This window comes from Nannospalax galili, unplaced genomic scaffold (genome assembly GCF_000622305.1).
Source record: "Nannospalax galili isolate Female #2095 unplaced genomic scaffold, S.galili_v1.0 scaffold91, whole genome shotgun sequence".
NCBI lineage: Eukaryota > Metazoa > Chordata > Mammalia > Rodentia > Spalacidae > Nannospalax > Nannospalax galili.
Window position 1 is genome coordinate 339,592 of NW_008332583.1, and position 13,608 is coordinate 353,199.

Sequence of the window (13,608 nt, forward strand, 5' to 3'; positions counted from 1 at the left end):
ATAGCAACTGCAAGCAGTAAAGAAGATCTATATCTAATACTACCTAAATTATTCAAAAAGATAGAAATGTAGGAAGAACTTCCAAATTCCTTCTGTGAAGCTAGCATCACTCTAATACCCAAACCAGGTAAAGACACAACCAAGAAAGAAAACTATAGACCCATATCTTTAATGAACATAGATGCAAAAATTCTCAACAAAATACTTTCAAACCACATACAGACATACATCAAAAAGGTCTTCCATCATGATCAAATTGGCTTTATTCCAGAGATGCAGGAATGGTTCAAAATACATTGTCAATAAATGTCATAAATTATATAAATGGACTCAAAGACAAGAACCTCATGGTCATCTCAATAGATGCAGAGAAGGCCTTTGACAAAATTCAACATGGATTTATGTTTGAAGTCCTAGAGGAAATTGGACTGGAGGGAACATACCCCAACATAATTAAAGCCATATATAACAAACCCACAGCCAATATCACTCTAAATGGAGAAAAACTGGAAGCATTCCCATTAAAATCAGGAACCAGACAAGGCTGTGCACTGTCTCCACTCCTTTTTAACATTGTTGGGGACCCCTGCTAAGGTAGCAGTCTCTCCATGTCCGGATAGCCACAGGCCAGCTTGGCGTTCATATGCAGAGGCTCCCTTTCTCAGCTGGGCGCCTTCCTACTCTCTTCCTGACTCACCTTTTGAAGTGCCATCACAGATACATTTCCTCCGGTATGAAACTGCCAGGTTTTCCTGTGTTATAATCAGGCACTGTCTGACAGCCTGGCAGAAGCCCACCACTACATGTAAATGGGGCATCCTACAAAGCACCTATCAACTAAGGCTTTTGCTACTGCCTCCACACTGTAAATATCCTGGTTTCCCCTAATTAATCGGAGCTGAATCACTAAGATCTGGAGCTGAGCTGAGTCACTGAATAAAGGAGCTGTACCACTGAGTCTGACTGAGCTGTGTCCTGTGTCTTACTGCCTACGATTCAGTTTCCCCGGAGGGAGCTGTCCCTTCGTAAACAGCCACTCGCGAAGATCCTGCTTTCACTGTTCTTGCACCTCCCCTTGTGACCTGGTGGCCAACGGATCATGAAACATAGAGGGAGTGCCCGGTAGCTTGGAACGGAACTCGCCTGGAAGCACAGCGACCCGCTGAGTCGCCAGCATCCAGTAGCCGTGGAGAGCCTCAGCAACGCTGAGAGACAAGAACCCCGCCCATATAACATAGTACTTGAAACTCTTGCAAGAATAGTAAGACAAGAGAAGGAAATTAAAGGTGTAATAATTGGAAAAGAGGAGGTCAAATTATCCCTTTTTGCAGATGATATGATATTATATCTTATGCCAGAAATTCCACCAGAAAACTCCTAGATGTGATTAACACTTTCGGTAAAGTGGCAAGTTACAAAATTAATCTACAAAAATCTGTAGCCTTTCTATATACTAATAACAAACAGAGAAAGAGCACATGGAAAGAAACATTTTTCCAATAGCAGACAAAAAAAAAATTGGAATAAACCTGACCAAAGACATTAAAGATCTCTACAATGAAAAATTTAAATCTTTAAAGAAAGAGCTTGAGAAAGACATCAGAAGATGGAAGGCCCTCCCATGGTCATGGACTGGAAGAATTAATATTGTGAAAATGACCATCCTACCAAAAGCCATTTATAGATTCAATGCAATGCCAGTCAAAATCTCCATGACATTCTTCACAGAATTGGAAAAAAAAAACAAACCATCGTCAGATTCATATGGAAGCACAAAAGACCTCGGATAGCCAAAGCAACACTGAGCACTAAGAGCAATACTGGGGGGATTACAATACCAGGTTTTAAACTGTGTTACAGAGCTATACTAATTAATAAAAAACCATGGTACTAGCAAAAAAAAAAAAAAAGACCTGTAGTTCAATGGAACAAAATTGAAGACCCAAATATGAGTACATGCAATTTCAGCCACCTGATATTTGACAAGAGGGCCAAGAACATTCACTGGAGGAAAGACAGCATGTTCAGCAAACGGTGCTGGCAAAACTGGATCTCCACCTGTAGAAGGATGAAACTAAACCCCTATCTTTCAAGTTGCACAAAAATCAACTGTAAATGTACCAAAGACCTCAATGTGAAGCCTGAAACTCTGAAACTGTTAGAATAGAAAACATTGTCAAAAACCTACAAGATACAGGTGTAGGAAAGGATTTTCTAAACCAGACATCAATTGCTCAAGAAACAAGGTCAAGAATCAAGAAATGGGACCTCATTAAACTAAAATGCTTTTGTACATCAAAGGAGGCAACCAGGAAAGTGATGAGAAAAGCCACGGATTTGGAGAAAATCTTCACCAGTGACACGTATGATAGAGGTTTAACATCCAGAACATATAACGAACTCAAAAAAAAAATAATCAAGAAAGGAAATAACCCAATTAAACTAAGGAGCTGAACAGAGAGTTCTCAAAAGAAGATATAAAGATGGCTAAGAAGCATCTTAAAAGGTGTTTAACATCATTAGTAATCAGGGAAATGCAAATTAAAACCACTTTAAGATTTCATCTTACCCCAGTCAGACTGGCTAAGATCAAGATAAAAAATGATAGCAAATGTTGGAGAGGATGTGGGGAAAGGGGAACACTCATCCACTGCTGGTGGGGCTGCAAACTGGTTCAACCGCTATGGAAAGCAGTGTGGAGAAGTCTTAAAAAACTACAAATGAACCTCCCATTTGACCCAGTTATACCACTCCTTGGCATATACCCAAAGAACTCATCCTATTGCAGAGACACTTGTACATCCATGTTTGTTGCTGCTCTTTTCACAATAGCTAAGAGATGGAAGCAACCTAAGTGCTCCTTAACTGATGAGTGGTTAACAAAAATGTGGTATATTTACACAATGGAGTTCTATTCAGCAGTAAAGAAAGATGTAATAATGAAATTTGCAGGTAAATGGCTGGATCTAGAAACTGTTATACCAAGTGAAGTTACACAGACAAAACAAAACAAATGACGTATGCTCTCCCTCATTAGTGGATCCTAGCACCAAATCCTGATAAGTGATTATGTATCCAGACATAACTACAGGAACCAGGACAATGGAAAGGAACCAGGGAGGTAAGGGAAAAGAAAGAATCTGAAAGAGAAGAACAGTAGGAAACAGGCATTAATAAGGGAGAGATGGATAAAAATGGGGTTAGTTTAAGGGATGGGGAGGGAAGGGTATACAAGGAACCTAAGGGATAAAGGGAAAGAAGGAGCTCAAGAGAGGTAGGACCATAGGAGAAGGGTATTATTAAGGGAGAAAGGGGGAAAATGGGGAAACCATGGTGGAAGGGTTAGACAATGTGAGAGATAAATAATGCCTAGCTCATTTTTTAAAAAACAGAGGGATCCATATTAGACCAACAACCTACTGACAAATTATACATACAACTAGATCAAAGAATATAATATATTTCTAGGCAAGGTTTATCTGAGAACGTTTGGTCTTTACCCATGCTTTATCTACATGGCACATGGTAATTAAAAGTACCAGACTGGTGGAACTAACCTTCTTGGATGTTTAACAGCCATACTTTGAGGCCTGTACTAATTTGGTCAGAGGGACATAAAGGACTGTTTTTGCTCCTTGCCATCCTAGGTTGACTAAGTTCCAGAGGACTATGAGCATCTCTAAAAATGTCCTGTAACTGTGGTGAGTTACCTGTCCTCTTGATCAAGGAGGCTGAGGAGACCCCACCAGATGGACTTGAATCAGTGTCCAGTCTACAAAGAGGAGGGTCAACACAGAGGAAACATTTCCTCCATGCTTCCAAGCAAAGCCAGCTATGGTTAGCAGGACCTTTGACTTGTCTTCACATAGATGGAACTGGTAAAAGAAAGGATCCAGGGGCTCCTCCCAAGCCCATGTTACCCCAGAGGAACAGATCCTCAAATGATCTTAAGAGTAAAAATAATTTTTTTTTTTAAATCTGGGCCAACTATTTGGTCTTAAGCACCCAAAAGGAAAGTATAACCAAAGATTACAGGGATCAATATAATTTTTTTAAGAGTCCATGTGTACAGCTAAAGTCTACCTCATGAGAAACAATGCCAGGCAGGAAATACCTTCATTTGAGCTGTTGGCCAGGGTGGGCCAAGAGACTCCCAAACAGTAACCCAGCATAGAACTGGGAAAATGAACAGCAGATCCCAATCTTATCTAAAGTAATATTGGCAACTGACTGCTTCCAGCTGAAGAACAATTGATCTTCCTAAAACAGGGAACTCTAGATAGGCTGACTAGACTCAGCAGATGGACAAGCACTGGGGAACGGCTGGGGGTATTGACAACACAGTGGACAGTAAATGGAATTACAAGAGTATATGGGCTCCAGTGGTGGTTGGGGGGAGGCTACAGGAGGGTGATATTTGGGATGTGGGTATATAGATGAATAAGATTGTTTGGGATGTTCTGTATGAAATGCATACACAGAAAAAGCAATAAATAAAAAATGAGTTATATTTGAGGAAGAAGCATAAAAATTTGCTTCGTGTTAATTAGTACAGGTGAGAAACCTTACCATTGAAATCTATCTGATGACTTTATATCCATTCTCAGGTGCCAAGGATCTCAGAAAGTAACTGACTGTGACTAGTAGTAATCAGATATATAGAGTTCAGAGATGAAAGTGCAAACATCTAAGTGTTGCATTAAAAATGAGTTTTTCTGTATGAAACAGTATATTTTAAAATGAAATGGAGATCTTTTTAAAGGTTAAAACCTCATTCGATTATGTCTTATAGGGTTTATATTGAGTACAATATTGTATAACTGTATTAATTAAACTGTGAACCTAAAACTTTACAGCCAATTTTTAGAGCTGCATCTTTGCTCTGGAAATTGTTATTGAATATGTCAATGCTGTTGTAATGAAATGCTTCTTCTAATCATGTGATTATTAAATAAATAATTTTTAAAAAGCATTTTTAAATCAAATTATTTTAAATATTTTAAAACGATTTAAAAATTTTATTTATTTTATTGTATATGTATGACTGTATTGCCTGTATGTATGTAAGTGTGCCCATGTCATGCACTGCCTCTGGAGGTCAGAAGAAGGCATCAGATCCCCTGGAACTGGAGTTAAGGATGGTTGTTAGCCATCATGTGAATGCTGGAAATCAAACCCAGGTCCTCTGCAAGAGCAGCCAGTGCTCTTAACCACTAAGCCATCTCTCCAGCCAGCCCCATAAAAATTTGATTTTTGAGAATTTTATATCTATTTAAGATACAAGTCATTTACAACATATCAGTTTTAAAAATATTTTTTCCAGCCTATAGATTATCTTTTAAGTTTATACTTTTAGTTTTAGGTTTTTTTTAAATTTGTTTTTGTGTTTGTCATTGTGTGTGTATATGTTTGCCATAGTGTGTGTAATTATGTCATAACAGCTTTGGGAGTTGATTTTCTCCTTCCACATGGAGATCTAACAGGTCATCAGGCCTGCATGGTAAAGGCTTTACCTGCCAAACCACCCCACTGGCCCTCTTAATTTTCTTAATGAAGTCTTTTTCAGAGGAAAAGTGTTTTATTTTAATGCAGTCCAATTTCTCAGTATTTTTTCTTTGGAAAGCTTTTGTCCTTCTTTTCTCCTAAAAGGTATTATTTTTCAAATTTATGTTCCATGTAAGTTAATAATCCATTCTAACTTAATTTTTGTTTATTTATTTTTATTTTATGTTTATGGGCATTTTGCCTGCATGTATGTAAGTACACCTATGTCATGCAATTCCCATGAAGGCCATAAGAGGGCATCAGATCCTCTAGAACTGGAGTTAAAGACAGTAGATAGCTGCTTTGTGGGTGATGAGAATCAAACCCAGGTCCTCTATAAGAGCAGCCAGTGCTCTTTTTAAATATTTTATTTATTATTTTTATTTTACATGTATGAGTGTATTGTCTACATGTGTGTAAGTGTGCCTGTGTCTTGCAATGCCCTTGGAGGTCAGAAGAGGGTTCCGGATTCCCTGGAACTGGAATTACGTATGGTTGTTAGCTGCCATGTGGATGCTGGGAATCAAACCTGGGTCCTCTGCAAGAGCACCCAGTGCTCTTAATCGCTGAGCCATCTCTGCAGTCCACCATTCTAACTTAATTTTTGAGTAAAGAATGAGACTTAAATTGAGATTAAGTTTTTGTTTTATGTGATGATCTGTTGCTCCAGCACTAATGGTTGAAAACACAATCCTTCATTGAGCTTTTTGAATCTCTGTCAAAAGTCAGTTGGGTGTATGTGTGTGTGTATGCATTTCCAATCTATGTGTCTGTACTTCTACTGACACCATGCCTCTTGATTACTGTAACTACAAACCAAGACTTATCAGGTAGGGGGTGACTCCTGATGCATCATTCTTTGTCAAAGTTGTTTGGGTTATTCTGGGGCTTTTACTTTCCACGTAAAGTTTAGAATCAGCTCACCGATCTTCAGAAAACCTTGCTAGGGTTTTAATAGGAAATGCATTGAAAATACAAGCCAATGTGGAGGCAAATCAGTGTCTTGACTGTGTTGACTTTTCCTATCTGTGAATGTAGTGCTTTTCCCTCACTATGTCATTTCACATATGGAGAAAAGATACGACCTTGCTGCCGGCAGGCTGCTGGTAGATGGGGGCGCTCGAATTTGAAATGTCAAAACCACAAGCTGACACACATGAGAATTGTTTGCTTATCTGTTTTCTGTTGAATCTGCAATACTTTGGAGCAAAGCTGGTGCTCCACAAATATTTGTTGCATGAATGGTTAGAAAATATTTCTTCAACGTCTTCCGCCTTGATTTCCATTTTGGTTTCCAATTTTCAACTCTGTGCTGCTGTAATTTGAGCTTTCTACTTCTCATTTCTGCTTATCCAGTGGTGAACACTCCATCACCTCCGGGATGCCTCAAAATTCCCATGCGTTCTTTCTTCCCTCATCCCTACTCTTTCTTTCCCCAACCTCTGCCATTTCTAGAAAGCCCACCTTCAGAAGTCCTCAGTTCTTGAACAGTTCCTGCCCACTGAACACTGGGAGATGGTCCTATTTCTTACTTCTCCTGACCTGCCTTTCCAGGTGTGTGTGTGTGTGTGTGTGTGTGTGTGTGTGTGTGTGTGTGTTGAGGTACTTTGTCTTGGTGTGTTCCATTTTTAGTGATTTTAACCTTAAATTTAAGAAGCTGAAAAATGGATTCTATTACAAAAGTCTTTTTTGAAGAATCAAAGCATCTGGAAGAAATACCTGAGTTCTTTAGGAAATAAATACTTGTATAATTTGAACTAGCTGATTTATTCATTAGTAATCAAGAATGACTAGGCATGGCTTTAGGGCAAGCTGCTTTACTGTGTCTGGGATTTTTCTTGAAGAATAGCAGTTGCTGGTATGGTACTCTGCTGGGCATGCCTGCCTGGTGGGAAAGGAGTGGATTTTTAGGCTCTGAGTGAGTTCATTAATCATGATGAATGCCTTCCTTTGTTACTGCATATGTCTCAGATGGTTTTCAAGCATAATCTTAATTAGTGCTTCTTTTAAAAAATATATTATTATTTTTATTTTATGTGTGTGACTATATTGCCTGCATGTATGTAAGTGCACCCATGTTGTACAAACCCCTGGAAGTCAGAAGAAGGTGTTGGATACCCTCAAACTGGAGTTATGGATAGTTGTTAGCTGCCATGTGGGTGCTGGTAATCGAACCCGAGTCCTCATAAGAGCAACCAGTGCTCTTTAACTGCTGAGCCATTTCTCCAGCCCCAATTAATGCTTCCTAAAACCCAAAGAGGTGGGTACTATTTCTGTCTCAGTTTTATATATTTGAAACCTATTCATGGAGCGATTAAGGATCATAAGTCACACTGCCAAGAAATAAGAAATGAAAGGGTTGAAGGTCTGTCTGACTGCAAAGCTGACAGAAAGAGCCGCTACCTTGGAGTATGTGGTCCCCATGCTGACTGTGGAACCCAGACATTTCCCAGCCCCTTGATGTAATTCAAGACTAGCTATACTCCAAATTGGAACTCCATCTGGACTACCCAACTTCTCATTCTTCTACCTCTCTTAAAAAACAGAATGCATTTACCTCCCAGCTATAAAATAACATATGCTAATGGTAAAAACAGAACTAGAAGATATTTAAAATAAGAGATAACAAAAAGTTCTGTTTGTCCTCCCAACACTGATGATATTTTCTAAGGCTTTTTTAGCTTCCTAATATTACAGTTTGGTTCTTCACTTAGTAAACCCGGCAGGTTGCCTTCTAACTGCTGCAGTCTGCCTTGTATAGACTTATCAATTAGTACTTGAAAGCATATTGTAAGGGGCCAAGTGCGGTTGGGGAAGCAAGGGATTGCTGTTTCTGTTTCAGCATCTTTCATAGGATCTCTTGACTCTGCAACTTTGGGACGGGGGTGGCTGAGAGACGTCTCTGCCAAGCTGCTCTCTGTCACCTTGCTCTGTTCTGTAGCCCATTGAACTGACTATTGAATGACGGGTGGTCCCATTCATGCTCTATACACCTCACAAGTGTTTATCATCAGCATCTGTTGCCAGGCTGAGTGGCAGCTCTGGGTATAGAAGACTGAATGCCTTCAAAAGAGCAATCCACAAGTCCTTGGAGCATGGGGAAGCCTGATGACTTTGTGGAGAGTGCATTCTGGTAGACAACAGTAGGGAATGATTGTGGAGCTCATACATTCTAACTCTTCTCCCTGGAGAGATGGACATGACTCGACTCATTTAATTCTTGTGTCAATCCTCTGAGGCAGGCCCAGTTTATAGATGAGGAAACTGAGGCACAGAGAGTAACTTACTCAAAGCTGTAAAGCTAAATGAATTCCTCACTGCAATGCACAGTCTCTGTAAGTGCTCCTTCAGGTAGCAGAACTCTTTCTCAACCCCCCAGAATGGGGTGACAGGTTCCTCTGATGTGCCTCTATTTCCCCCAAACAGAGCATCTATGAAACTCTCACACTTGAAACACAGTATATTATCTTATCCCCTAGATTGACGTTGCCCAAAATAAATACAGTGCAAACCACAATCATAATTTAATACTTTCTCATAGACAAATTAAAAAGACTGAAAAGAAGCAGGCAAAATTGATTTTTAATGATATAGGTTACTCAATTCAATACATTAAAAGATTATTTCAATGGGTAATCGAGTTCTTAAGAGATTTTTCTAATCTTTTCTACTAATTCCCTTCAATTTATATCTCTGTTGATTAATCACTGGTCTAGTAGTCTTTAGCTCCACATAGCTGGTGGAACCATAATAGAGAGTATGTTTCCAGGCTGTGTGTTCTCAGAGAACAGTTACTACATTGTAACAATCTTTACAGCTGTTTCCAGGCCTTGCTGTGTTGTGGGCCTCAGAATACATATGATATGTGTATTAAATCCAACTGACTCAACTTCAGAGCAGCTTCTACCTTTTCCTCCTCCCCTTCTTGAAACACAGAGCACTGAATGTTAAACACTTGATTTTGTGATTTCCCAACAAATTAGTGTCCTAGAAGTACCACTCAATACTGTGAGGTGTCAGAATCGCCTTATTTTGGAACTACTTTTTCTCATGTAAGTTACTTTTGCAGATGACAGAGTGAAATCATGTACAGTATAAGTCACTTGTCCAAGCTTATCATATCAGTAGTGTGTGACAGAACTAACAGTTACCAAGTCCCTTTTCAATATTCCTTAGGCCAATCATTTTCCTAATTCTATGCAACAGACATACCATATGCTTTTGCTAGATGACTGCTTCCCAAGGGCATAAACCCAAATAGTGTGATGAGAAACGAGGGCCCAATTCCATAATCTACCCATGTTTGAGTTCAGTGGTCAATGCTTAAAAGTTTTTACCATTAAATGAGACATTGTCTAAGAAGGTGAACCATGTTTGTCCTGTGGTTTCATAGGCATGGGAGTAAGTGTTGATTCACGGTTCAGTTTAGGGAGGCAGTGGGGTGGTAGGAGGGGCATAGATACAGTTTCCCCTTTAACCTCCCAGAAGAAGTTGTATTAGTAAAATGTTGGAATGATTCTGAAAAGTACCAGAAATTCTATAAATGTTTTGAAACAAAAATATTCATAGATCTGTTGTGTTGTGATGGGGCTTTATTGAAGTAAAAATACCAAGAATCAGGCCAGGCATGATGGCACAGGCCTTTAATCCTAGCACTCGAATGGCATAGGCAGGTAGATAGATCTCTGTGAGTTCAAGGTCAGCCTGATCTATATAGCAAGTTCCAAGCCAGTCAGAGATACATAGTGAGATCTTGTCTCAAAACAACAACAATAACAACAACAACAACAACAACAACAACTCCAAACCAAACCAAACCAAAACTAAACAAAACTAAACAAAATTCCAAGAATCTGCTGCAGACTGGCCGGCCATCTAGAGGAAAAACAACTTCAGTGTAGTAATGACTCAGTACACACCGTGAGTGGCACATTTTGAAATACAAATGACCCAGCTATATGAGTGTTTTTCCCATGTTGTCATTTCCAAGGTGATGTTAGTTCTAAAGACATTTTACTAGACAATTGAGTTCTAAAGGGCAGTAGTTAAGCTTTGGGAGCTAGCTGTGCTGTGCTGTCACTCAATCAACTGGAGCAGTTGGGGGCTGATCACAAACCAAGATCCACTGAACATGTGTGAATCAGAGGCTCACCTTCTACTCCAGACATCCCGAGGACACTGTCTATAGAGGGGCAACTGGACACAGTGGGGAGAAGAGTGAATTAGTCGGGAGACCCATAGACTCGTCTTACCCCTGCCTTGAATGGGATGTGTAAAACTGGACAAGCTAATTCCTATCACTGGGCCTCATTTCCAAAATCAAAAAAGAGTTTCATGAATGTTTGATGATTTATCTAGAAGTTGCTTACATCTTTGACATTCTTTGATGTCCTATTAATTTGAACTCTTGGCATGCTGTCATGGAAGTGGAGAGACATACACATCTCAGCCACCCCATGCCTTACCTTTTATTGAAGCCAGTTGTTTGGATATTGAAATGCTGCCAATGAAATAAAAGAAAAAAGGAAAATAATGATTTTTGGAATTCAGATGATGATATTGGCATAAAACAAAGCAACACAAGGACTTAATGATGGTTTTCAGCAGATGTCCACTGCTCCTTCTAGTGGGACATCCATATATCTACTCAAGTACTTTTTTCTATTGACACAGAGAGAAAAGGTGCCTGCCCATGGCTGGACCCTGGCCCATACATCTCCATCTTCCTAGCTCTTATGTGGCCCTCTGCCTTAAGTTCTTTCAGCTGGAAAAGGAACAAAAGAGAACACTTTTCTGTGAGGATCCCCATGATTTCTCAACTGGAAAGACAGAAGATTACAGCACTTCTCAGCATTCAGAAGCCACTTGCAAGGTGATGGGGCTTCCCAGGCCCCTACAAGGCTACATGGAGTAAAGCTGCCTTAGACCTGGAACTCTCACTGATATGAAAAAGAAAAAGGAAAAAATTCTGTGAGCATGCTAAGACTTTAAGTGTATTTGCTCTCGCTATTTAACCTACCTAACTACTTGAAATGCATCAGTGGATGATAGAGACGTATTCCCTGGCAGCTTAGAGTCTAATGCAGAAGACAGAAGACAGACATCAAATGGGAAATGAAGCACAGAGTAATGAAACTCACAGAAATAGAAGAGAAGGGCTAACCTTGTCTACAGTTATTGTATGTTATTGTATGTAGGATAATGGAATGAGCCCAGTGAATCAGTACAAGAGGACAGAGGAAGAGTGTTTCAAACAGAAGGAATGGCATGTGGGGCTCTGAAGTAGGACAGGGCAGGATTAGATGGAAGAACCCAAGCCTAGCTGTGAACCAGAGAAAAGAGGCAGTGGAGCAAGGTGAGGCTGACATCAGGGCTAGGGCCAGAGAAGGCCGAGACTTGGAACTTTATGAGGGATGGCCTATCCTAAGGATGATATGCACATCTGATGCATATCAGATGTGCATTTGGGGAATCATTTCACCTGGTAATCTGACATAGGTGAAGAGGAGCTGGATTGGAGGCAGGAAGGGGAGTCAAATTGCTACTTTATGAGCAGTAAATAAAAATTTCCCGATTTTTTGGTCCCCAATGGCTGAGGCAGCTGCCAGGAAAGATAAAAGACCAGCAGAACTTGGCCATACTCTTGGCAACGCCTTAAAAGGAATTTTTGGATATAAGTTCTGGGTTTGGCCTTAGCTGGTTGTGGGACCCTTGCTTTTGGGGGTGTGTGTGGGGAGGCTTCACTCTTCTCGGCTGTGGAGCTGGATATTGGGCTCCGAGGTGTGTTAGGACCTTTAGGTTCCTCCTTGTAGTTCTTCTTGATGTACTAAAATCTCTGTACCCTGACTGTCCCCTTCAGAGGATGGAGGATGTGTCATTCTTTTTCCTTTTCACAAAGTGCACTTGCCACATGACATGTGCTATTTTCTATTGCCCTGACTGATTTTCTGTCTCCTCCATTAGTATGTGTAGCCCTTGACAAGCCGGAGCTCTGTAGCATATTTCCACACCTTCCACCTCTTCCTTAGCACAGTACCTGGCACTTGTGAAATGTCAAAAAACTGGTTTTGGAACTAAAGTTGGTCTCCTAAAAGATTACATGGTAAAGCACATTTTTCACTTGTTAGGTCTAATTTATACATTTGAATAATACAGAACAGTTTCCCCCATCACCCTGTCATGGATAATTTATAAATGTGTGCTTTGTAGTGAAAATCATTACCAAGTTTAATTTGCAAATGTTTCCCAAGAGGCAATCAATGATATTTGTGCTAATTACATCATCTTTGCAGTTTGCAGTCAAAGCTTCAAGTTTTTTCTTTTTGTTTCTCCATTTTAATTTAAATCTGGACTTGGGTGGCTAAGAGGGAGTAAAATTTCAATATCTTGGCTGCCAAGCTATTGATATGAATAACTTGGAGATGCGTTTACAAATTAAGAGAAATTCAGTAAAGGAGAGTCAAGTACTACTGACCTTTTGGGCATTTTCTTAGGTGTTGAGGTAAATGCTGGGGCTGCAGGAGGACCAGGCTCCCCTTCTGTGTGGATTGTATGGTCCTGAGAGCTGTGCAAACAGCCTCCCATAGTCGGCTCTCCTGTTGTGCCTCGGCCCTTCCTAAGCAACAGTCACCTGCTCACTGTTACTGTTGTTTTCTCTATGACAACCAAACAATGGCACTTGCTGAAGAACTTTCCCCCAGTGTTATTGTATGTAGACATTAAATCTTTCATGTGTCCAATAAATATTTGAGTGTGTATTGTGATCCAGGTGCTATATGAGGATCTGGGATATAACATGACAGTGCTCCAGATTTGATACAAATCCTGGTATTGGAAGGTTAACTGGAATGACCAGCATTAATCAGGTCAGTGTTTAAAATGTAGACCTTAAGGAGTAGTACTGTGCAAGGTGGATGCCAGCGCTCAGCCACGAAGCTGGGCATCCCCCAGGAAGTGGTACTTGATGATGGGGAGAAAGTAGATAAAAGGACAAATGCTCTATGTTGAAGGCATGGCCGTGACCTGCCCTGTGTGGTGATCAGAACAGGCAGATCCTTAAAGGCT

At 40.2% G+C, this 13,608-nt stretch overlaps 1 protein-coding gene across 1 annotated transcript in view; it reads right to left on the reverse strand.

The window, feature by feature from the left end:
- Sntn (sentan, cilia apical structure protein) overlaps positions 1-13,128 on the reverse strand; it is a 22,208-nt gene extending 9,080 nt beyond the window's left edge. The window contains exons 1-2 of the mRNA XM_008827499.1: positions 13,019-13,128; positions 11,010-11,044 (exon numbers count right to left, since the gene is read on the reverse strand). Coding sequence (XP_008825721.1) covers positions 11,010-11,044; positions 13,019-13,128 — 145 coding nt within the window. The remainder of the gene's footprint in view (positions 1-11,009; positions 11,045-13,018) is intronic.
- Positions 13,129-13,608: the final 480 nt, after the last annotated feature.